Below are 25,695 nucleotides of genomic sequence, written 5' to 3' on the forward strand. Positions count from 1 at the left end.
GCATACAGACCTGTTAAATCTAATCATGTGGCACTTAACATGAAATCCTATAAATCCCAAATACCATGAAAAAAAAGAAGAAAAAAAAAGGTTGTTCTGTTGAGGGTCTTTTTAAGTATTTTTGTACAAGAAACAAATTATTGCTTTGAAGCTTTAAACAAGATTTGAACCTTCCACAACCTCTTCTGATTGCTCTCAAACAGCTCTTGCATATTAATATCAGGCAAGAACAACCGGTGGATCATAATGTTTTCAGAAACATGATGAAGAACATCAAGTTGGACTCTCTCTATTATCACTTTATCTGCAGTTACAGTAAAATAAGGAGATAAGCTGACTGTGGCTTCTCACGACATTTGGGATCTGGAAATTATCACCCACCATTGAAGTGGCGGGCCAAAGGGTGGCAGCAGCTCAGTCTCTTGGATTGAGAGTTGGAATGGGAATCGGAGGGTTGTAAAGTAAAATTCCCCATACAGACCAAAGTATGGTGGTAAACTGGTGGCTGGAGAGGTGCCAGTTCACGACACAAAACACCAAACTCCCAGCTGCTCCGGGCAACTGTCCATCACTCTGACATCTCTCCATTTCTGCATGTGTGTTCTAACAACAGAGTAAAAACATTGTCATTTCCCGTGTGAAATTAATAAATTATTATTATTAAAATTCAGAACAATGCATTATTCATTATACAAATTCCAGAGTACAGAATTTCCAGTCAAGAAATTGTTATTACAGAAGACTTCACCCATCACTTCAGTGGTGGGTGGTGATCTCTGGAACCAAAGTGTTGGGTGAAGCCACAGTCAGCTCATCTCTTTGATTTAGCAACAGTTTAGTTTAGCATGCTTCATTGTGTCCTCGCCATGAGTGATTGTCAGAGTGATTTATATCATGGTTATAATGTCTGTCTGGTACAGTAAGAGATTAAATAAATTGAGTTATATTCCCCCTTCCGTCTGATTTTTTTTTCTCTGGTTGTACATGTTCATCACAACTGTAGTGTAGCAGCAAAAAAATAACCAACAAGCCCACGTAACCATTGGCGACAAAGCAACTAAAACAAACACAAGGTAACTGCATGCTCCCTTGCATGACAAATAAATACTAGAAACTAGAAGGTGAGAAACTAGAAAGGGATCTGGGTAAAAGACTTTGTTGCAAGCAAAGGACGCTCAAAATCTTGCTTAGGTAAAAGTACATGAGTATTATTATCAAAATTTACTTAAAACACCTTAAGAAAAATGACTCAGTATGCAGAATGGCTCATTTCAAAATCATACGTTTTATTTCTGGATCATAATTAGTGATGCATTAATGTGTACTTCACATTAATGTTGCAGAGCATGTGGAGCATAGTTTATTTACTTTACATACTTATGTGTAGTAATTCATGGGTTGGTGTATTTATTTTGTATTAATTATCTAATTATCTAATTATCTGCAAAGTAATAAGTAGCTAATGTTGACAAAATATATAGCAACTTAAACTTAAAATTTTAAAAGTTAAAATGAAACTTAAAATTGTGCAGGCTTTCAGTAATTAGGCTATTTTAGCTCTGATGCTTTAAACGGCTGTTTGCAGTGTTTAGATTTGGTTTTCAAGTTTTAGACATACATCTGATTATTGATTGACACAGCAAATTGATGTCTTGGTGCAGTGTTTGTGAATCTGAAACGCCTCCTCCGTACTGCAGAAAGTGGTGTCTTGTGTAGACTGCTTTTGTCATTGGTCAGACCGCCGCTGACAAAAAGTGGGACGTTCCCGGAAAAATCGCTAACCGGAAGGAAAGGCCAGAGCCTCAGAAGACGAAGACAGACGCCGCCGATGAGACCAGCGAAAGGAGAAAAAGTATTGTAAGTCATACAAATTAAAATGATAGAACATGAGGGTAAAGAGGAACATGTGACGCTTTTTAAACTTCTTCGTCGAGTAGTTAGCTGTTCACCGTATTTAGACACGCACTGTCAAATTTTGGTCAATCGTTCACCCAAGTCCGGGTTCAGTCGACATGTCCATCAGACAGGATCGAGAGGCTACGAGTTTCTAGCCCTGGGAGACCACATAACATGTCCAAGAAGCCTTGGCACGAACATTTGTTGAGAAGCATATGACATATGTGTATGCCAGCAGCAGACACAATAACAAGTCAAATGTCAAACAGCTGACGACGTGGGGCCGTGAACCAGAAAGTTGTCTAATGACGTTTTCGAGAACTGGCTATCATAGCTAACCTTGCTAACGCTTTTTTAAGAATGCAAGTTTTAATTTCCAGAGTTAAGCATTAGTTGTTCGGCGACAATTTAAGTTGGCAAGCTAGTGCTAAGCATCCAATAATGTCAATTTTGGATGTTAGCTAGTTGACCTTAGTAAGTTAGCAGTCTGTGTTATGCTATCGTTATTGAAAGCGGTCGCATTATTTTGACCGGGGATCATAGCTAACGTTAACTAGCTAGCCATTTCCATGACTAGCTATATCTTACATCATAGCTTCGGTGCACATTTTGGTTAGCAAGCTACCTTACAGTAGTTGATAATATATAAATACATTTTTTCTTTTATATTTATATATTTATATAAAATATATATTTTTTCTAACGTTATACAAGTTACCGTTAAGCCAGTTATCCCTCTGCTAAAACTAGTCGCAGATAACTGCCACTTGTTTTCCTCAAGTAGCTCTATGGTGGTTTGATAGCTTTTAACTCTCTTTAAAATGCTGTTACATGCATTTTCAGTTTACATTAATTAAGTTGAACTTAATTACTCATCTAAGGTAGTTAATAGGGTTTACAGTTTCTCTCACAGTTTGTACTTTCACATTAAGTGTCATAAAGATGTCATTACTTCTGACAGCATTTGTGTGGTAATTCTGCAAATTGACATGGCTGATGTTATTGTCTGAGTGTCTCCTTGCATATAAAAGCAAATATATTCACGCAAGCATGCATCTTGGTACCTCCTGTTTATGGCTTATAAAGGGGAACAGAGCTTGGACCTTTGAGACAGAAAGGGGAATTGCAGTTAATTTCTTGAGCTCTTGTTAGGTTTATGGCAGATGGACCTTGTCCTTCTAAAGTGGTGACACATCTTGACAAACCATCCAGGAAAGAATGACTGGTACTTTTCCCCCCACTCCCCATCATGAAGGTTGGGTTTATTTAGTAAGCACCTGAGTTTTACCTAGGGTATGTTTCAGCACCTTCGAAAGTTGTAGGTCAGTACTGTTGAGTTCAACTTCCTGAGGTGTATAATGGTAGCAGTTTGTGTCTTTAAGCCGGTGGTGGTGATCTGCCATCAACTTGTCCACAACTTACATTTTTTATATCTGCAGAAAGGAGCCCATTTTGAAGCGGCGTTTTTTTTCATGATTCACCAAAAACTACTTGGGGGCATGAAGGGGGCAAAGACCATATCTCTGCCTGCATGCACCAGTAAATATAGGATTTTATTTAAAATAAAATTAGACTGCACTAAGATGGAGATGCATAAAGGGAGAATTTCCTTCAGTCTGTTTAAATTCCATGTTTAGAAAATCTGTGCAAGACTCCTATACTGTAAGATCACTGAATCATATGGTGAGCAATGTTTTTGAATGTATTAGTTAGTTTTTAAAGTTTAACTGTGATTTTAGGGAGGTGTAGATTTTAGCTGGACCTATTGTAGCTATATTTTTATGCTTGCGTATGGAGCTTTTTCACACATCAGTCACGGGAAAAGGAAATGCCTTTGATTTCCTATTGGCCTTGCTAACTGCTAGTTTATGCGTATCATGTTTGCGCTTCCTGTGTTATGCCCCCAGTTTCCCTATCACTGTTTCCAAAGCCATTCTTGACTAGTAACCTAAACTCGCTTACTTAGAATAGACAAAAGCAGGATGGTGATGCAGCTCCTCATATCAGACACCACCAGTTCTTCCAGGACCCCACCCTTCAAAGGAAGTGAGCAACACAAGTCCCTGCTTGTGCTCTTGAAACCGTGATCGTGACGCCAGCCGCAAAGGTTGTTCGACTCCTAAATGTTATGTTTCAATGAGTTCAGATTTTTTTATTACATGCTGGCACACCGTTAAGTTTATTGCAAACTATTTGTTTAATTTTCTATTGCTTTAATCAATTGCCAAGTCCCTTGCATAAAACGTATCATGTAACAGATTTTAAATTGCATGGCCTGCAGAGGAAAAATGTAACTTGGTATTTTCCTTCCTCTTTAACTATTGCAAAAAATGAGGCCATGTCTAAGCTAGAGCTGTTGATTGAAAACCGCATATGATCGTCCATGTTCATACTGCGGATGAAATGAAGAATCAAAACTTTGTATAAATATTCAATGCACGCCAGTTTCAGACGGACTATACAAATGCTGAATCAAATGTTTAATTTCTTCATAACTAGAAGTCATAAAAACATCTAGGAAACTGTTAACTAAAACTCAGACCTAACCATTTTGCTGAAGTTTGTAGAACAGTGCTTGTTCGAACGTGGACTTGTATTTGTTACTGAGAAGTATGATTTTGCTTAATTGCAATTATCAATGATTAATACCACTGCAAGAATCATTTTGGTTGCGCATGCCATAACACAACACAGGAACGGGAATCATTATTTGATTGTGGGAGGCCACAGTGTATGCTTTCATAGAGAACAGCAATTATTTATAGGAAAATGATCTGTCGTTTTTACAGTCTTTAGTGCAGGTTTTGCATTTGAATTACACTGCCATAAGTTCTGTGGATCTATACAGGCATTTAATTTGTGCAAACATGCTCATATTTAGGTGTTCAATGCACTGCAATCACTGCTTAGTGCTTGGGTATCATTCTGGCAGCAGAGGCCACTAGGAATATTTCACAGGCTGTCCCTCTAGTTTTCCCCTTTCTCCTGCATTTTCTCCTCCCCCTTTCACTGACCCGTGTGTCCCTGTTTCTCTCTTTGACCCACTTCCCTGTGGAAGTCTTCGGAGCCCATTAGGGATGCCATGAAAGCATCCGTCGCAGCCAGGCAGTGTAAGATGTGTACAGGACTGTCTCAGTGCAACAAAGAGTCTCTGATTGCAAGCTAGACAGCCTCTTCTACTTTTGGCATTGATGCTACCCTTTAAGAACTTAACAGGTACTACAACATCAATTAGTAGCAAGAAGACTCTGGGTATACAATTAGACACAATAATTGTTTATTTTCCTATAAATAGTTTCTGTTGGTAGCAATAACAGATCTTAAGACCAGGACACACAGGACTGTTTTGCGTTGGCTACTCTTTATGTCTTTGAAACCTTCCTTCACTGAATTCCTCCTGTGAATGGCTCAAAAAAAGAAGTCCCACACATGTAGTCCCTGTGCTTAATAACAAAACCTATTCCTGGGCCTGTTTGTTGATATAGATCTATCTACCTGTCTCACCCAAACCTTTCAAATCAGTAGATTCATATAGCCATCAAAATTTACAAGTTGTAAATGATGTCAACATGCGATGAAGGCTTATTTTATTTTATTTTATTTTTTTGCCTGACTTGAATTCCAGCTAATTGTTCCCAAAATGTAATTCTTCTGCAACTTCTCTGTTCAAGAAAAGCAATCAAGCTAGATTTCAGATCTGTTATGTAGGTCTGTTTCCACAAACCCGGCCCATTACCCTCTCCTTCTCTTGTGAGGATTTTGCACAGGTGCGAGCTCATGGTCTCTGCTGCTTGCAGTCCAACGAGGACAGACCGTCTGTTTGACCCGGCGAACAGAGTGCCTCTATTCCTTCTCCAGCTCTGTTGTCGCTGTGAAGGATTCCCTCTGCTCTTTCAGGCCTTGTGATAGTGTGTGTGCATGTCTGCTGTTTTAAGAGTCCAGTGAGACCTCACATGCACTGCTTATGAGTCTGCTGTAGTTGGACACAGGTGCACTACCATGCAGCCTTCCCAGAATCTAGATCAAAAGTAAACTGATTTTAAATGTATTTTTATATCCCATGATGCTCTGTGAAAATGATTTCTGAAATTAAACTAACACTGAAACCTACTGGTAGATGTAGACCTTCATAGCAGAAATTTGTTCCTAAAATGAACCTAGTATGGTTGACACTCTGTCAAATGAAGCATGCCAGTTGTGAATATTTTATGGACAGAGCCATGATCTCCTGTCACATGCTGAAGCTTAAGTCTGGCTCAGCAATGAGCTGAGAAAAAAAGCCTAGCACAACCCAACTGTAAAGACTATCAGCCTTGGGGTCATTATGTTTTCCTTATTCTCGACATTTTACTTACTTACGAATCGTCTACCCACCTACTTGTCTTCAGTACACGTTGTGTTTCTCTTATCCTGGTGACAATGCTATGGCTATCCCAAGTGTTAATGTGCTCAGCAGTAAATGTCTTGCAATCTTCACTTCCTGCTTTTGGCTGAGTTGTGTTTCCTGTCCTTTGACCAAGCAGAAGCTGGCTGACCTCATGTGTATCACCCAAATGAAAAAAAGATAAGGCAGGGTTTCAAATATGCAAAGCAGGCCAATGTCAAGAGAATAAATCATAGGTTTATTATTACTCTCTTTGTATATGTAGAAGTTGTGTGGCTTATTTTGGCCAAATTAGGCTGGATGAAATACTATAAAAACTTTAAAGTCAACCTCTTTGGTTCCTCATAGTAGAATTGTAAACTGTCTAAATTCTACAACAAGTTATAGTTAAGATTTTATTAATGCCACAAAATTTGCTTCAGGAAGTTGCAGTGTTAAAATGATTTTATTTTTGACTGCTTATTAATGTTAAAGTTTCATTATCTGGTTTTAGTAGCGTTAAATGGAAACAGCCACAGAGATCTTAACACTTTATAGTCATGAGTTTCAACTGTGGCCAGATATCTGTTAATAGATGACTCACAGGAACAAAAGGGTTGAGCTGATCCCGGGGGGGGGGGGCTGGGGGGGCTGGGGGAGGGGGCAATACTTGTACTCATTTCAATGGTTTGTTTCTTCAGTTTTGGTTTTACATAGTCTACACCTACAGTACTTCTGTACATTTGCACCATCAATTCACCTGATCCACTTTTTATTTGTACTGTATATTATTTGTGTATGTATTCATTATATATTTGTATTTTAAAATGTGCTTATTAGTCCTGTGTATTCTTTAAGCAGTTACGCTACATTAAAACAAAAGTAAGAATTTTATTGCATGGTAGACCATGTACATGTGGGAGCACGATGCTCAGACCGTTTCCAGTAAGTGTTCTCCTCCTGCGCTTGTTTATACCAAGCATGGTTAGATAATAAAGTCTTTATCTGGAGGCCCAGCCCCGGTGTGGTGCAGGTTTCTATGTCAACAACCTAAACTCTAAATTGCCTGCTGGTATTCTTGACCAAAACAAAAGATTTAGTGGGATTTATTTGACAGTTTCTCTAGATTTTACTCCATTCACTAGTCTTATGGCTTTAATATTTAGCAGATGACATGGTTGTTTTATTACAAAGTCGGTTTCCTGTTTGGAATAAAGCTTCACATACTGAATATTTTGTGTCTTCCAGCTCCCACTGGTGAGGACTTCTCTTCCTCTGGCTCATCTAGCTGCCTGGACTGAACTTACCCCCTCCCTCCCCCCCACCCCCACCCCCCCATCTAGCTCAGCCTCACCAGCCCCTGCACCAAGCCCGAAGCCAACCAGACTTCCTCCCTCTTCCCCCGGCTTCCTCATCTTTCTCCCGATTTTCAACACAGCGCCATGGCAGGGCGAGGCGGACCAGCACGGACCAACGGCACTGCAGCGAGCAACAAGATCTGCCAGTTTAAGCTAGTGCTGTTGGGGGAATCGGCGGTGGGAAAGTCCAGCTTGGTGCTGCGCTTCGTTAAAGGCCAGTTCCACGAGTACCAGGAGAGCACCATCGGAGGTGAGGGTTTTGTGATCCCCAGAGTTGGTCCTGCTCTTCAAGCTTTCTAATCTATCATCGTCATAAATGCATCATGTGGCTGTGTAGAATCTCTCTATCTGTAATCACAAATATTTTCAACATGTCAGCATAACATGAAGGCTGAATCAGGAAAAACCATTTCCCTGCCAGTGCAGAGGAGCTGCATGCTTGCTTGTTGCTCTTGGTATTTTCTGTTGCCTGTGCACAAGGAGTGGCAGAATCATTTGCAACTGATTACCTCTCTCCCATGAGCCACCAAGCTCATACATGACAGACAGCTGTGTTGATTTTGTAGAAACGCATTTAATGTATTTGGACATGAACTGAAAATGGACTCCTCTGTTTCAAGTAATTTGAAACAGGAAGGAATTGAGACAACCATGGGGATTTCCTGGACCTCCTGCAGATCAGAGAAGCTGGTGAAAAAGGATTGTCACTCCCCGATGCAAGTCCAGTGCAGATAGGAGTCGCGCATGCTCAGATTTAAACGTAATACGGCAAACATTTCATGCTGAAATTTGTGAAATCCATGAAATAATAAACGTATCTTATTACAAACAATAACACAAGATGGAAATCCTTTCAAAAACGTTTTAGCTGTCTAGGATTGTTTGATTGCTAACGTTAGCTCAAAACGCCCTTCAACTGCCAACCTTTGTTGTGTTTGATGCTAGCTTGTAGCCAGCAGTGAACAAACTAAAGTAGGTTCATTTTTGTTCTGTATTGATCTTACAGAAGTCTCTCGTTAGCACCTTGTAGGCTACTTGTCGCAAAGTGACGCACGCACAACGTAAATCTGCACTCAACTTACGTTGGGGAGTGACAAGTATTGTTACATTTTAAAGCAAGACTATTAGAATCAGTCTGTAAATTGGACACTTTTTAAAGTGGTCGGGCTAAGTGCCCTAGCAGGCCAGAGAAAGCAATCCGCGAATTGTCAATTCAAGGCATGTGCGATGATGGGAGTGGCACTTAGATGCCCCCCCCCCCCCCCCCCCCCCCCCCCCCCAAATGTAGCACAAGTAGTCTTTATATTACACAACTATTATTTCTTCAGATCACTTATAGATCTCAACATGTATGTCCGCACTTGAAGGCAGCTTTATTTCACAGAGAAAGCAAGTAAGAAAAGAGACAGAGGGTGCTTGCTGCAGCAAACAGTCAGCTGTTTTTTGGGGGGTTTTTTTTGCCATCAAAGGGTTTTAGAACCTTCTTGTGGCAGCAATAGAGGCGGTGATGTTTACGGTTTACTGTACTGGACTCTCACAACCCCTCACGATGGACCAACGAGTCTGATTGGCCCTTACACGATTGGCCATGTCAGGCAGCGGGTTGTATATCTCCAAAAGTTAAATCTGTGTCACCTTTTCGCCGCAGGTCGCTGCAGTTTTTCCCACTTGCATCCCCCAATCGCCACAGCTTAACCGCAGCACCCCCATTCAAAATGAATGGGAAGGCTTGTGTTATTGCCGGAGCACCTGACGACCGAATGCATGTGTGTGAATGCAGTCGAAATGTTTTTTTTTGTTTTTTTTCTACGTAGTGGGGGCTAGAGCTTGAGGGCTACGCAGAAGTAAACTTTTTTTCTGGTATCCTCCGTCCTGGTGGGAAAACAACTGTGACAGGTTTCCACTGTAGCGTCTTCCACTTCTGTGACTAGGCTTGTTGTTCATTATTTCATTACTCAGCTCTTTCCCACCGGCCTCCCACAGCCTGAACACTCTGACAAGTCAGATTCTTTCGTTTTACGTCAAACATTTCTCCATGTTTCCTACAACTTATGAGTAATGTGGCTGTAGGATGTGTGCACAGGATGCTCAGTGCTTACACCAACTAAAGACTCGCGAGTCAGCATGTTTTATATTCTACTGAATCGTCTGGTGAGCTGCATTCCTGGTCAAAGATTACAAAGCTTTAAAGTATGTGAGTTTCCTCATGTGACAGTCGGCTCAGAGAGCGACTTCTGCCTGCAGTGCTCGGTATGTGCTACAGCGTCTTTTTACTGTACACACAGGATACTTTTTTTCTCTTTTGTGTAATTCCATGATTCTCTATTATTTCCCCCTCCTGGCATGTTTTCTTAATCATGCTGTGATTTGTAGTTTGTTTCTGTTCCAGTCAAACTAATAATGCTGCTGAACGATCTTGCCCATTTCTCAATTGTTGTCATAGCACCACAACTCCCTGAATTCAATTTAAATATTCTATTTATTTATTTATTTTTTGTCTCTTTTGATTTTCATTACCGTTCCTCCTTCTTTCATCGTGGTCTGAATCACTGCATGTTGAAATTTAAATATTACACTTGATCCCTGTAAATAGTGATTTTTCTGGACTAGTGTTCTTTCTTACATGTTATATTATATATATTCTTTCCAGCTGCCTTCCTCACACAGACGGTATGTTTAGATGATACGACGGTCAAGTTTGAGATCTGGGACACTGCAGGACAGGAACGGTATCACAGCTTGGCACCCATGTACTACAGGGGAGCCCAGGCCGCCATCGTGGTCTACGATATCACCAACACAGTAAGTAACATGGAGGTAACGGGACAGGGTCGGCCCAGACAGTCTCATGTCATTTGTTTGCCGACCCTAATCTTTCAGTTTAGGTTGATTGTTAATTCGAGAGAAAGCTCCAGACCTTTTGCTCTTTTAACTTTTACATTCATACGTAACATGTAATACCTGCATCAAGGATTTAAAGTTTAAAAGCATAGTGTCTCATGTTACTAACTGCATGTTTTTTTATATATATATATTTATTTTTTTAAAGGACACATTCACACGTGCTAAGAACTGGGTGAAGGAGCTCCAGCGACAAGCCAGCCCGAATATTGTTATTGCACTGGCAGGAAACAAAGCGGACCTGGCCAACAAGAGAGCCATAGATTTCCAGGTAAAGATTTATATTGAAGTTTACAATTCTTTAATTTAAAACTTGAAGAAATAATACAAGCTGTCACTTTGTTGGTTTCTCTGTTGTATTTCTTTCTTTAGGAAGCACAAGCCTATGCAGATGACAACAGTTTGCTCTTCATGGAGACTTCAGCCAAGACGGCTATGAATGTCAACGAGATTTTTATGGCTATCGGTGAGTGCTGGACACATTTTACTCTCCTTTCATCCTGCACCAGTTGCTCGGTTAGGCCATCCATTGAAAATAGATCTGCAGCTCTCTTGATAATCAGTTCATGTTTGTACAAAAAACTCTCGGGCTAATGATGATTGTTTTCTCATTGATTAATTCACCCATTATTTTCCGGATTACTTTATTAATCCTACTGATAATAAATATCAGGAATGTCATTTCCCAGAGCTCAAGAGGACATCTTCCGATACCTTTTTTATATTTTCTGATCATCAGTCCAAAACCCAAAGAAATTCACCTAACTGTAACGCAAGACCAGGAAGAAAAAAAAACACATCCTCACATTTCAGACGCTAGAACCAGAGTGTTTGCTTAATAAACTGAAATGATTTATCGAGTATCAAAATGGTCACTGCTCAATTTTCAGTTTCTAATTCAGCTCTGTTTAAATTATTTCTATTTTTAATTAAGTAAAAATGGCAAACATTTATTGGCTCCAGATTGTCAAACGTTCGAATTTGCTGCTTATCCTGAAATACAGTTGACTAAATATATGGGTGTTTTGGACTTGGGGGCAAATAAAACAAGATGTGAAATGAGTTTTCCTTAAGTATTTTCTTACATTTTACAGGCCAAAATATTGAGAATACAATCGGCAGAATAATCAATACGGGATGTCATGTTGCTCGTAGTTCAGAAATGAATTCCTTATGCCTTTGACCTCAAACAGCCAAAAAGCTCCCCAAGAACGAGCCTCAGGGCGGAGCGGCCGCCGGTGGACGGACCAGAGGCGGCGTGGACCTGCAGGAAGCTGCGCCGCAGGGCCGCAGCGGCCAGTGCTGCGGGGGCGGGAACTAACCAACACGACGAGACAGCTGATCCAACCAATGTACAGCCTCGATCAACCAGACCAGATATTAGCCAGCTGTCAAACAATGCCCCATCGGTCAACCCGAACCACGGTCGGACCAACCACCCTATGAGCAACACTGCACCAATTAACCGTTTGGCAAGAGAGTCCACCGGCCAGTAAACCGCCAGCCCCCTCTGGCGTTGAATCAAGAAATCTACCCACAGGCTCATTTACAGAATCATGTTTTAGACCCAGGACTTGCCAATCTATGACCTCTCTACTGATGATGATGGACACTTGACGTCACCTTAGCGGGGGGTGGGGGGGGGGAGGGAACCATTCATGGAAGAAGGAAAAAAAAAAAAAAAACGTCATACCAATGGCCACCTAACAGGGCCTTCTGGCTCACCTCTCCTTTCTGTATTTGTGTCGAGGAAATGAAATGAAAGCAACAGGAAGGACTGAGACGGGCTCATTGGCCTTGTCCTCTCGTCTTCTGACTCCTGCTCTCCCATGCGCCATGCGTTTCTCTAGTATTTCCATCACTGTTAACACTCCAGGCGCATGCAGCAGTCCTACTTTTCTGTCTTCTCCTGGAAAAGAGGGAGACGAGGTTTATAACGGGAATGGAGAGATATTTCCTTCTTTGTAGAGCTGTGTAGATTGAATTATTACTTTATGTTATCACTATTATTATTACTTCAACTTCTTTTGATGGGCTGTTGGGTGTGATTTTAAAGCCTTTAGGTTTCACAATCATCCATCTATGTTATCAAACCATATACCGTAAAACAGTACTTTATTAAAATGGTCACCCATAAGTAAATTTAGCATTAATGTATTGTTTTTGAATCATCTGTGTACAATGACAAATACATACAGCAAAATGTGTTTGCTTGACCAAAACCACAGCTGTGTATTGACAAATTGCTGTAATTGTATCAGACTTTTCAAGTTTATAATTAGTCAGTAGTTGTCAAAAACATATCTTCCCAATCTCTACATAATGTTTTGTCAACCTTACTTATTTTGTGATGGATTTGTTTTCATGTCTTAATTTTTTTTCTCTGAAGATCTATGGTATTAAATGCACTGGTTCTGTCATCAACTTTGTGAATTAAGGTGTTCTCGTCAGCTTCCGTTTCTCTCACTCTTTATTTTTACTCTTTATATCAGAGAGGGACTGATTTCAACTGTAATGTCATCCTGTTATGGCATCTACAACTAGCACAACCAGACCTGCGCATCAGCCACTGTTGGTGGTGGGTTCATGGGTAGTGAGCAATAAACAGGAGGAAGGTATCTTTTATGTATGCCTGCTAAATCATTTCACTATATCTAAAATGAATGACTGAATCTTTAAACTAGTAACCAGTACCAGTGGAATATTTGCTTTAACTTTTTTTAAACCATCTTAGAGCTGTGTTCAGGATATTTTAAAAGAAGACATTTTACATCTTAAATTAATATATTTAAATTGGATCATGTTTATTTATGTGTAGGCTTAACAAGAGTTTAAAAAAAACTCGGTGTCAACAGGCTACGTTACAGAAAAATCACCACAGGCGAGGCGTGTTGCTTTCAAGTGCACTTGAATATTTAAATACAACAGTTCTGTGTACAAGTCATAGGTATCCTACCACCGAAGATCTGTTCAAGTCCTACTGACACTAAAGCAACAAAGAGCGAGAGTGACTGCGCGTGATTCTAATATTATTTCTACTGGTAAGTAATAAAGTAATATTTATTGCAGAGCTGTTTATTGAAATCCACCACATAGTAACGTTAGCGCGTAGTATGGTTTGATGGCAAAATAAAGATGACATGCTTATTGATACTGTACCTGTAAATGATATCAATCAGAATGAATATTGATATAATTTCTACATTAAATGATATAGCGGTCATCTGTGACGGTAACCGCGAAAGAAATAGCGCGATCATTTTATGATCATTTCAGTTTGTTTCCCGATTGCTGCGAATGGGCACCTTGTTTTGAAAATGTTAAACCGGAAGTGGAAGCATGGCATTATGCCCTCATAGACGATAACTTTATGGATGTAAAATGTTGCAGTTTAGATATTTGACCACTGGAGGGCAGTGTACGCTCATGGTTTTAAATAGCCTCGAGTCAACGAGCGGCTACAACGAGGTGCAAAACTGTTTTATTTTAACAGTAAATCGATTCAAGCAGGGGTAAATTGTATATCTTAATACTGTATTTTACCTTTCTTTTAATAAAATAGTTGTCAAGAATGCCTTTTCCCACTTACAATACAAGACTAAAATCATTTTACAGAAAGTATTTTATAGTCCAAAACAAATATTGTGTTACTGCACGAGTTATTGTCAATATCAATTCCTTCTATAAAAACACGTTTAGAAACAAAGTTTTCCTATGTGCCATTCACAATTCTTAAAAATTTAAGATAACCTGCAGGAATAGCGTAACAAATGATGAAATATTCTGTATTAATGTCTGAATTCTGAATATGACAGTTACATAGCATATGCCTAACATTCTTATTTGAGAGATGTCCAACTAACAAAATTCCATTATCAAACTATGAGCTAAATTGTTTTGGTACGCAAATGTCTATTATTCCAGATGTAGTATGAGGACTGGAGTTATAATCGCATATTAGTGTCCAGCCTTGTGAAAGTTAGCTAATTTAATCGGGATTTTGTCAACAGACTATTTACATTTTATTTACAATTTACATTTGGGTGACGTCAATGCCACCAATAGATTTAAACAAGCGTTCCAGATACTGACTTTAGAAAATCCATTGAATTTTAAAGGTTTTATTCAATATATATTAAAGTCCAGAACCTCGAGAGCTCCTTGTTTTTTACTGACTCTAATAACTTCTTTCCTTAGATAATGGGGCTTTTTCCTCCAGATAAAATCATGAAGTATAGTTTCTATAAGACACACATCTGTTACCATAGAATGAGCTACACGTACACACGAAAACAAAGCAGGCCAAACGGCAGAAGGAAACTTCCGGTGAAGATCTTCAAAATAAAACTTTGACATTATTCAGAGGCGTAGACTGCAGAAATTACGTGATTATGGAGGTATATGGATTATTACGCTCTATGTAGATGTACATAACGTCGCCTCTTTCATAGTGGTCACGTAATTTGGAGATGTTTAAGCCAAAACATAATGGAGTTATTTGTACATTGAAAGGTTGATTGATCCTGTGACGAAAAGTCTGTTTCAAGCGTAAAATCACTTGTGCGCAGTGTTTGTATACTTTATGTATATGTTATAAATACCTCTGTTTTAATGTGACAATCTCAACATAATATTTCTATTTCTAAACATTGCTGCGTGCGGTCCTTTTAAATCTTTTTTCGCCGACAGCACTTGAAGGCAGCATATGAGGTAAACTGGAGCAGAGGAAGAGCAGTTTAGCAGCGTGGACATGTCGGACCCGGCGGCGCAGGCCTTGCAACCCCGGCTTCTCCAAGTCCAGTCTACTGGGTCAGCTGGTTCCAGTACTGCCGCGACAGGCTCCGGATCAGCGAGTAGTGACCCGGCTAGACCGGGACTTAGCCAGCAACAACGTGCAAGCCAGAAGAAAGCCCAAGTCCGAGCTTTTCCACGGGCGAAAAAGCTTGAGAAACTTGGCGTATTCTCCGCATGCAAGGTAGCTAGCTTAGCTAGCCAAAGTTCACCACAACAAAGCACTCCTCGGGTAGTATTAGCATAACTGTATGTGGGGTCGGAAACGGTAGCACGGCCAAGGCACCGCAAACAAAAACATAAACAATGACTTAGCGTCATTGGTAACTTTTGTAGCTAGCTAGCTAGCCAGCCAGCCAGCCAGTAAGCCTCTCGGACATTTGTAGCTAATATTCACATTACATCTTTGATGAAAGCATTCGTGTTATCAGTTAACTGTTCAGTCATTCATTGGCATACAAAAAAACTGCAGTTTAGTTACTGTTTAAGTCACTTTATTTGGTGTTCAGCATATTGTGCTTATTCTCAGGCTAGTGACACATGCAAGTGCAATGGATGGAAAAACCCAAATCCACCCTCAGCCACACGAATGGACCTGCAACAGCAAGCAGCCAGCCTGAGCGAGCCGTGCCGCAGCTGTGGACATGCTCTGGGTACCAACTACCCACCCTCCACAACACGTTCTACACCCCGGCCTTAGTATCTCCCAATATCAAATACAGCTATATTCCAGGGACTTTTGATTCACAATGTTGTTTGACACCTTGTATGTTGGTACTTTTGACTTTTGTTTTTATTTAATGCTTTGCTTACAGCTGATCATGTGTCACACCTGAAGAATGTGTCTGAGGATGAGATAAACCGCTTGTTGGGGATGGTGGTGGACGTGGAGAACCTCTTCATGTCTGTACACAAAGAGGAGGACACCGACACCAAACAGGTCTACTTCTACCTATTCAAGGTAAAATTTACGATTCAATTCTTGATTGCCTTACAACTCGGTGCAAGTTGCTTGGGATTTGCTTCAGTGTGCTCATGACAGGACATCAAAGACACACACAAAAAACAGAGCATATACAGGTAGATACACATACGGTATCCCACACGGAAACACACTTGACACATTCAGATTTAAAAAAAGAAAAGAAAGAAGGCACACCGCTCACCACATACCTGGATGTCAGTCCAGGAGGCTAGAGTGACAGATGTGGTGACATGGTGCAAAGGGATTCAGAACTCAAATCCACAAACTTTTACAATGAATAGCTCAAATAAAGCTACTTTGGGTAGCATAATACAATATAGAAGATTATTGTAAAACCAGTGTAAATAGATGTGCAGATTATACAGGCTTGTTAGGAGAACCTTTCTTCATGAGGTACTGGTTCAGGGATGGAGAGCTGTTCAGAGGTTTAATGGCTCTGCAGTATGTGCTGTTGAGAAAACGGGAAGGTTTTGTCTTAATAGGCAAAGCCAAAGTGGGTCTCACAATAGGTAAAACGGACTAGGGCTCCACAGTATGAGGAAAATGTGCGATATTCTACAACCTTGTTGAATATTGCCATTATGATATAACTTGCAATCAAAAAAACAGACATTAAAGTGTTCTCAGTTCTGTTGATTTCCGTATTCCGCTAAAGTACAACAGATTTGGTGTTGAATTTAAAACAAAGACAAGGAAATCATTTCTGATTTTCTTTTATTGAACAAATTGAATTTTGAAATGAACATAAAAGGCAGCACTAAGAACAAGACTAGCAGTTACATAGTTGTTCTGTTGTAGTCTGCTGAAATTTTCTTTCAACCAAAGTAAAAATCTGAGTGTCTTTCACGATATTTGTATTGCGCCAGTTGATATTGGATGACGATTTAAAAAAACAAAAACAAAAAAACACACAGCCCTCAAACAGACCTACCAATAACTGTGAGTCCATGTGCATGATATGTTTTTTTGCCCAGTTAAACATTAAACAATCCACACTGTTCTTCTTTTCTATCCCATTTCCCTTAGCTGCTGAGGAAATGCATCCTGCAGATGAGCCAGCCAGTCGTAGAGGGATCCCTCGGAAGTCCACCCTTTGAAAAGCCCAACATCGAGCAGGTGAACTAAACTAAAACCACCTTCAGGTCCGTTCCTGATGTTCATCAGCAGCTGCAAAAGACACAGGATTATACTGCCCTCCTCTGAAGATAGGCATGCTTGTTTCTTGTGCTGTCTGTCCTAACAGTAGGTGGTGTCCTGTGTGCTCACCCTGTTCATCTAAATTCATCCTACTTTGCTTCCTTTTTTTGATATTTTGTGTCCTTTTCCTCCAAAGGGGGTTTTGAATTTTGTTCAGTATAAATTCAGCCACCTGGCACCAAAGGAAAGGCAGACCATGTTTGAGCTATCAAAGATGTTCCTCTTGTGCCTAAATTACTGGAAGCTGGAGACACCAACACAGTATCGCCAGCGCACTCAGAAGGACGATGGGACAGCATACAAAGTGGACTACACCAGGTGTGTGGGTGTGTTGTTGTTGTTGTTAAAGTCAGCAGGGAAATGCTTTTACTTGTTAGATTTCTGTGATTGAGGCTGATATATCGGTGTGTACACTAGCAGTGTTTTCCCGTTTGACTCCCAGGTGGCTGTGCTACTGCCACGTGCCCCAGAGTAACGACAGCCTGCCGCGCTACGAAACCACTCACGTGTTCGGCCGCAGTTTGCTCAAATCCATCTTCACTGTGACCCGACGCCAGCTTCTGGAGAAGTTCAGAGTGGAGAAGGACAAACTGCTACCAGAAAAACGCACGCTCATCCTCACACACTTTCCCAAGTAAGCAGAGTCTCTTGAAATAGTCTTTCTTAGAGCTTCAATGACAGCTGAAAAAATATTCGGATTCAATGGAAGTATCCATCTTCACCAGATATTTTTTATATTAGCCTTAAAAAAAGCTCATCGCTGCACTGCTAGACAAGCTTATTGTGGATTCCCATTCAGGCACCTGAGCACAAGAAGCATTAACAAAGCAGCTTAAATCCTTAGATAAAAGGTCATGCTCTGTAATTTAATTATATCAAAGCGCAAAAACTTATTTTGTGACATAAAGTTGTAAAAATGCTTACTAATCATTTCGAAAGATTGGGAATAAAAAGTTCTAATGTAGGAAAAAAAGACTGCAGTCGGATTCCATAAAACAAAAAAACAGGGCTCTTTTGATAATACCCACGATGAAGTCTTATATCAGCTAGTCTGTAGAGATGAAAGTTATTTGGTGAACTTTCCATTCAGTCATGTAAACCAAAATAAAAGAAGATGATTTATCTATTACTGGATAAACCTTTTGTTTATCACCTTTTGCTTCACCTTTAGTTTTGCTTCCCCTGCAGCTGTTGGCTCCTGCTAATAAATGCATTTGAAATAACTTGTTATGCTGAATGACATCAGGTTCTTGTCCATGCTGGAGGAGGAAATCTATGGGGAGAATTCCCCAATCTGGGAGTCCGACTTCACCATGCCTGCCTCCGACGGCACACAGCTGGGACATCAGACCGGTGAGGCGGGTTCACATCCAGTGCAGAGTCATCCCATTACAAAACAATGTCAGTTTTAGGGTAAAAAGATAAAACTTATTCACGTCCAAAGGAGAATTTACAATCCAGCAGTGTAAGAAACGGGGTAAACGCATGAAGAACGGATAACACAAAGAATAGCATAGCATTTATAGTTAAGTCAGCTTTATTGTCAGTTTCTTCACGTATACTAGACATGCAGAGGAATCGAAAGTTTGTTTCTCACCATCACCGCGGTGAAGAAGACAAAAAAATGGACAAAAATGGACAACAGATAAGACAGACACTCCTTCCACAGAGTAAAGACAAAAGTGCTCAACAGATATTTAACACTTAGACAGTAAACAACAACAATATTAACAAGATAAAAATCCCAAGAACGTGATGTGTTGTGATAGTAAGCCAAAAACAGGACGTCGTCATTGGTCATACTGTGTACTTTATTTGTGCAGAAATGAGTCTAGTCATGCAACTCCAAAATCTTAATTGAGGTGGTATAATAAGTTAGAATCATTCAAAAGTATAGATACACAATATAAATATACTATGAGATATTTGCACTATATTAATACTGCTGAATACTGTTTGTAAAGATTCAGCTTTATTGCTTTTTGAACTTATTTCTTATACAAAGGTTGCAAACATAAACTCGTTGTAAAATGACTACTCTATAGTAAGTATAATCGTAAATGTATGTCACTGCTGTCACAGTTCCTGTTGTAGGGTTTGTAATGAATTACCTGTACGGGGGCGTCTCTCTCCATTGCAGTGATCAGTCCTGCTGCAGTGTCCGGCTCTCTGCCCAAAGGTCTGAGCAGCGTCTCCTCCCTGGGCAGCATGGACGCTGGAAGCACAGAGCCCATCACAGGTCTGTCAGCTCTTCTTCTGTGGTTTTCCATTACCTCTCTGGCAGATTCTCAGGCGCTACAGTGACACCTCCCAAACACCTCATGCAATTAGAAGGCCTAATGGAGTATTGTGTATCATTGAAAGCCATTGTAAAGAACCCAATACACTTCTATGACATGCACTTGTTACTGGTTGATGATGCATGGTGTTATGATTAACAAAACCCTCTGACTCAAAGATCATTGTTAGCTGTCTCCTCTCATTGTTTTGAGCGGAGTAATGTCGTTGTCTGTTCAGGAGAGAAGCGCAAACTTCCGGAGGCACTGACCTTAGAGGATGCCAAGCGGATCCGTGTGATGGGAGATATTCCTATGGAGCTGGTCAATGAAGTCATGATGACAATCACTGACCCTGCTGCTATGCTTGGACCTGAGGTATTTCGGGCAACCATCTTACGTTATTCCACATTTGACCGTGGTACTCACAGTTTATATCTTTAATATTACCAGACTAATCTGCTGACGCCGAACGCTGCCCGTGATGAGACTGCCAGGCTGGAGGAGAGGCGGGGAATCATAGAGTTCCACGTCATTGGAAACTCCCTTTCCCAGAAGTCCAACAAGAAGATCCTGATGTGGCTGGTGGGCCTGCAGAATGTCTTCTCTCATCAATTACCTCGCATGCCCAAAGAGTACATCACACGACTGGTGTTTGACCCGTAAGTAAATGTTCTCCTACCACACATCACCATCAGACGCCTGTGCACCGTTCTGATGTCTCCAACATTCACAGGAAGCACAAGACCCTAGCCCTCATCAAAGATGGCCGCGTCATTGGAGGCATCTGTTTTAGGATGTTTCCTACTCAGGGATTCACGGAGATCGTCTTCTGTGCTGTCACATCCAATGAGCAAGTTAAGGTACGCAGTTACTATTTACACTGTTGAGTTGTGGCCGTCTGAATAGACGGACAAGGTGCTTGTCAACACTGTTTACTTTGTAATAGCTTCTAGGGCTGCAGCTATCGATTATTTTAGTAATTGAATATTCTACTGATTATTCCATTGATTAATCGGATAAGAAATACTTTTGTTTTATTGAAGAGCAATAATATACAATAGTTTTGGTTTAAGTTTTGGAAACCAACATTTTTAATGCCTACATTGCTTACAATATCATCTCATCTCTTTCTTGTGGCATGTGTTGCAAGCAGCGTCAACCCGGTGTGCGACAGTAATAATGTTCCTTGCGGAAACAGCGAGGCAAATCCTTTTGCATTAAGGTTTTTTAGTAATCAAATTATTCGAGTTACTGAAGGAATTTTTTTAGCCCTAGTTATAAAAGAAAGACTTCCTGCACATGGTAGTCAGAGATACCTTAAATACATTCTCAGAAGTAGCCACGGTGCACCAGACTGACTCTTTGTAACAATAACGACAATCCCCAACTTTTCCTTTTTAGTGCTTTAATATTTCATCATGATTTCCGCCTTAATAAACAGTTTTTATTCTATAAAACCTCACCTCTTCTGCTTTTTTTCTGTTGTTTTTTTGACATTCTTTTCTCTTGTCTCTTCTTTAATATAAGGGCTATGGTACCCACCTAATGAACCACCTGAAGGAGTACCACATCAAACACAACATCCTCTATTTCCTCACTTACGCAGACGAGTACGCCATTGGCTATTTCAAGAAGCAGGTACTGCAGGCGTGACCTGTGCAATGGCTCTGCCCCAGTCCTCTCGCTCCACCTTGTCCTTTCATTAATCGCTGGTTTCCTCGCAGGGCTTTTCCAAAGACATCAAAGTGCCGAAGAGTCGATACCTTGGATACATCAAAGACTACGAGGGAGCGACCCTCATGGAGTGTGAGCTGAACCCGAGGATCCCCTACACGGAGCTCTCTCATATCATTAAAAGACAGAAGGAGGTATGTGAGGCCGTGATCATTTAAGCCAAAACATGTTTTCTTCCGTGATTCTTGGTGTTCTTAATAATCACATAATCCTAAATGTCCTAACAGATTATTAAGAAGCTGATTGAGAGAAAACAGAGCCAGATCAGGAAGGTTTACCCAGGTCTCACCTGCTTTAAAGAGGGAGTACGACAGATCCCGGTGGAGAGCATTCCAGGCATAAGTGAGGGTTTGATTTGTGTACAATAAAATATTTTTCATAAATCAGTTCTATCAGTATTTATGTCTTTTTTTTCTTCTTCTAGGAGAGACCGGCTGGAAACCCAGTAACAAGGACAAAGGGTAAGCTTTTAGCATATATTATTTAAATAAATGTTGTAGTGTTGAGATGTGTGTGTTCTGGCTGATGTAATATTCTGGTGTAATGGAAGGGCACCTGTGTGCTGTTGCAGTCTGCCACAGAGTGTATTTTGATCCTACCACTTGGGAGCGCCAAAAAAGACATTTACAAGTTCTTCACATAATGGCTTCAACATTTGTGTCTGTGTCACAGTGACACTTTGCCGCTAACAGGTTAAAAGTCCACAGTTTTCCCTGATTACAATGCACTCCCCTCATTAAGATGCCTAAGTGATTTTTCTTCTACAGTCAATATTTAACATATTTATCATTCCACGTTTTGCAGGAAAGAGGTGAAGGATCCTGACGTGTTATACAACATGCTGAAGAACCTCCTGGCCCAGATAAAGGTAAGGGTCACCTGTTGACACCAGACAGGAACACAAAACGCATACGTGCTACCTACAGGAAAATGTAAGGTTGTGCTACTTTATTGTCACATACACATGCATGTAGTGAAATTCATTCTCTGCATTTAACCCCTCCCTCAAGGGAGCAGTGGGAAGCCATTTACAGCCCCCGGGGACCAACTCCAGATCTGAGCCAGTGCCTTGATCAAGGGCACTGACTGGAGAACCTAGTGTATGTTTTTTTTGATTGTGCGGGGAAACCGGAGCACCTAGAGAAAACCCACGCCAACATGGGGAGAATATACAAACTCCACACAGAAAGCCTCGGAACGACCTGGATTCGAACCCGGAACTTGCTGAGAGGCCACAGTGCTAACCATTGGCCACCATGCTGCAATGTAAACTAATCAGATCTTTATCTCTTCAACAGACTCATCCTGATGCGTGGCCCTTCATGGAACCAGTGAAAAAATCGGAGGCTCCAGATTACTACGAGATTATCCGCTTCCCCATTGGTGAGCAAGCGAGCATCTTTTTGATTAGACAGCAGTGTTTCTTCTTCCTGATTACATTTGCTTCCTGTTTTGCCACCAGACATGCATTCAATTATTATGAATTAACATTTATTGTTCTCTTCTCCCGTTTTGTCCCCACAGACCTAAAGACCATGACAGAGAGACTAAAGAATAGGTACTATGTGACCAAGAAGCTTTTCATTGCCGACCTGCAGCGAATCATCACCAACTGTCGCGAGTACAACCCTCCAGACAGCGAGTACTGTAAGAGTGCCAACACCTTGGAGAAGTTCTTCTACTTCAAATTAAAAGATGGAGGCCTGATCGAGAAATAAATTTGGCGACAGAATTATTTACAGATTTCTTAACAGACGAGGGGCAACTTTCACACACCAAGATGGGACAACATTGCTAGCTATTGTCATATCTGAGTTAATTTATGGTATGTACATGACACTTTACAAGGGAATTGTTGGACAGAGCGTTGTTTGGTCATATGTGATGAAGCTGAGCATTACAAAGGGTCAAAAATGGCATTACTTTTCCCTTTTATGTTGTCATTTTCTCTTTCCCAGTACTCACAATGGGTCAATACTCTGCATATACATGTCTCATTAAGTGTACCAAAGTTATAGGTCCAAGTTATAACAATGCCACACTTTCCACCATTATTTATTGTACAATTGACCTGGTTTTGTCGCGTTTTAATGACATTTGTTCATTCCAATTTGCTTAAAACTCGTCACTCGAGGTAACATTTATGTATTGTAGAGTTCTTTTACAACAAACTGGACCTTGGGACCTAAAGCCACGGTGCCTTCCATTACTGACAGACACTTGAACATCCCAGCCATCTTCATGGGTATAAAGATACAACTTTTTTGAGGGGTGAAGTCCTCAAAGGTCCCATGGCATGAAAATATAATTGAGTTTTTCTTTAAACATAATATGCGTCCCCCTAGCCTGCCTATGGTCCCCCAGTGGATAGAAATAGCAATAGGTGTAAACCGAGCCCTGGGTATCCTGCTCTGCATTTGAGAAAATGAAGGCTCAGATGGGCCAATCTGGAATCTTGCTCCTTGTGAGGCCATAAGGAGCAAGATTACCCCCCCCCCCCCTTTCTCTGCTTTGCCCGCACAGAGAATTTTGCCCTTCCATGAGAGAGAGAGAGACATCATGGCTTTCAAACAAGCAAAACAGCAGTTGATCAAGGTCATTTGATCAGTCGATTGGTGAAAAATGTAATTAAGTTAAATTGTTACAAGTTGTAAGGGAGTGCCAATACCTAACACTGCTGGTTTTTATCTCCCGTGTATTTTAAATATGTCTATATTGTTTTTGAATGTATAGAATGTGTGGTAATTGAAAAGAGTAAATTATCATATAGGCAGTAGCAACATTGTTTTCAACATTCTTCAATTGATCGAAAACATCGCAGATGAACAGATAAGGCTGATGCTAGTGATGGACTGGGTATCAAATATTTTTTTTAGCAATAAACTAAATTTCCCCAACTGTTGCCTTCAAGAAAACACTGTTTTCATGTTGACAACATAGAAGAGGCTTATTTATACAGTAAATGATGCACTATTTGTACATTTATCACTGGCAGGGTTTTATTCTAAACCATTCAGGATGAGGTCGCACATTAGTATGGTTCTTACCCTGTCTGCAGGTGATACTGTAGTTGTTGGCATTGTTTGTTCTGTTGCTAGACTCTGCAGTACAGTCACTTCCACACACACACTCACACACACACGCTAAGTAGTCTATATAGTGTACAGCCACATTTCTTTGTTGTGGTCCAGGTTTACTGGATAGTTTGTTGATACAATCCAAACATGGTGGTGGGGAAAGCTACCCAGCCGTCTTCATAGTGATGTTCGGGAGAAGGTAACTATTTATCACACTGTACACAAGCTGTAGTGGGTGTCATGCATGGTGGACTGTTTACAATTTCAATTCATAAAAACCATCCAACTCTTAGCCACTGTTATGGCATGTTCATTTGTGTGTGTGTGTGTGTGTGAGAGAAACACCTATGCTTCAGTCAGTGATTCTTTCCACCAGTTTAAGGCTGGCTACTAACATTATTCATGGTTTAAATTCCATTTACTGTAATAGTGTTGACGACATTGTAAACTAAGGGTGTGAACTTGAGTCACTTGACTTGGACTGCAGCCAGAACTGAATCAAGACGGGGATTTCAGAAAAGACAAGTGACTCGTGCCTTCAAATGATGCTGCCACAATATCCAATAAGATTATGACTGTCACAGCGAAGACAAAAATAAGTAAAACACAAAACACAGATTTTTTTCTCTTTTTTTTTCAACAGGTCTTTCCTAAATGTGTTCCCAAAGTGTATCTGTCCAAGCTGTTCACCACTGATTAAGCTTACAAATTTAGACAAGTTACTAAATATATATTAACATAATTAAGCATTTACAATAACTTTATGCTACATTTATGTTGGGCATTTTGAAACAATACTTAATTTGGGGAAGAAATCACTGAGTAACTACTTTTAGTTTAATTACAAGTGTATCCCTTATCTGCCTTTTACTAAGTAGTTGCCCTTAGTAACCACCTTGGCCTGATTGGTAACTTTGTCCCTTAAACTGTCAGGAAATATTTTGTACTTCACTCAAATTCCAAATGTTTAACTTGGTTTAAGATTTAATTGAATAGAATGCCTTTATTGTCATTATGTGTAATGAGATTGAAGCAATCCCTTTACAGTGTTGACACAAAAATACTCTACCCAAGCAACAATAACTTGCAACTTAATTCAAAATGTTGCAAAATA

At 40.4% G+C, this 25,695-nt stretch overlaps 2 protein-coding genes and 1 long non-coding RNA gene across 5 annotated transcripts; 2 read left to right on the forward strand and 1 right to left on the reverse strand.

Annotated features, from left to right (window-relative positions):
* The first annotated feature begins 1,719 nt into the window (after positions 1-1,719).
* On the forward strand, positions 1,720-13,112 carry rab5c (RAB5C, member RAS oncogene family). Of its 2 annotated transcripts, XR_004659719.1 has the most exons (7): positions 1,720-1,857; positions 7,508-7,867; positions 10,268-10,419; positions 10,667-10,789; positions 10,891-10,984; positions 11,712-11,939; positions 11,974-13,111. XR_004659719.1 is itself a non-coding variant. In XM_034894869.1 (6 exons), exons 2-6 carry the CDS (start codon positions 7,702-7,704, stop codon positions 11,837-11,839), a joined length of 663 nt encoding a protein of 220 aa, XP_034750760.1. In that variant the 5' UTR covers positions 1,720-1,857; positions 7,508-7,701; the 3' UTR covers positions 11,840-13,112. The 2 variants fall into 2 exon arrangements, 1 of the variants encoding a protein (XP_034750760.1); XM_034894869.1 differs by having other exon boundaries at positions 11,712-13,112.
* Positions 4,725-16,871, reverse strand: LOC117958468. The gene is made up of 3 exons (XR_004659728.1): positions 16,815-16,871; positions 8,161-8,166; positions 4,725-4,736 (listed from the first exon to the last, which is right to left on the reverse strand). It is a non-coding gene; the product is annotated as an uncharacterized LOC117958468 (long non-coding RNA).
* Positions 13,375-24,873, forward strand: kat2a (K(lysine) acetyltransferase 2A). Of its 2 annotated transcripts, XM_034894777.1 has the most exons (19): positions 13,375-13,559; positions 15,208-15,493; positions 15,839-15,962; positions 16,125-16,270; positions 17,321-17,410; positions 17,628-17,809; positions 17,934-18,125; positions 18,738-18,844; positions 19,632-19,730; positions 20,009-20,145; positions 20,221-20,429; positions 20,504-20,630; positions 21,298-21,408; positions 21,495-21,638; positions 21,732-21,846; positions 21,929-21,965; positions 22,309-22,372; positions 22,803-22,887; positions 23,029-23,222. In XM_034894777.1, the coding sequence occupies exons 2-19, from the start codon at positions 15,269-15,271 to the stop codon at positions 23,220-23,222; spliced, it is 2,388 nt and encodes a 795-aa protein (XP_034750668.1). In that variant the 5' UTR covers positions 13,375-13,559; positions 15,208-15,268. The 2 variants fall into 2 exon arrangements, with proteins under 2 accessions (XP_034750668.1, XP_034750667.1); XM_034894776.1 differs by lacking the exon at positions 13,375-13,559 and having other exon boundaries at positions 15,269-15,493; positions 23,029-24,873.
* Positions 24,874-25,695: the final 822 nt, after the last annotated feature.

Source organism: Etheostoma cragini, chromosome 15 (genome assembly GCF_013103735.1).
Source record: "Etheostoma cragini isolate CJK2018 chromosome 15, CSU_Ecrag_1.0, whole genome shotgun sequence".
Classification (NCBI taxonomy): Eukaryota; Metazoa; Chordata; class Actinopteri; order Perciformes; family Percidae; genus Etheostoma; species Etheostoma cragini.

Coding starts and splice junctions, on each gene's coding strand:
- rab5c (XM_034894869.1), top strand. CDS start 7,702: ATGGCAGGGCGAGGCGGACCAGCACGGACCAACGGCACTGCAGCGAGC. Junction 10,420..10,666: donor TCTACGATATCACCAACACA/GTAAGTAACATG, acceptor ATTTTTTTAAAG/GACACATTCACACGTGCTAA. Junction 10,985..11,711: donor CGAGATTTTTATGGCTATCG/GTGAGTGCTGGA, acceptor GACCTCAAACAG/CCAAAAAGCTCCCCAAGAAC.
- kat2a (XM_034894777.1), top strand. CDS start 15,269: ATGTCGGACCCGGCGGCGCAGGCCTTGCAACCCCGGCTTCTCCAAGTC. Junction 17,411..17,627: donor AAAAGCCCAACATCGAGCAG/GTGAACTAAACT, acceptor TTTCCTCCAAAG/GGGGTTTTGAATTTTGTTCA. Junction 18,845..19,631: donor ACAGCTGGGACATCAGACCG/GTGAGGCGGGTT, acceptor TCTCCATTGCAG/TGATCAGTCCTGCTGCAGTG.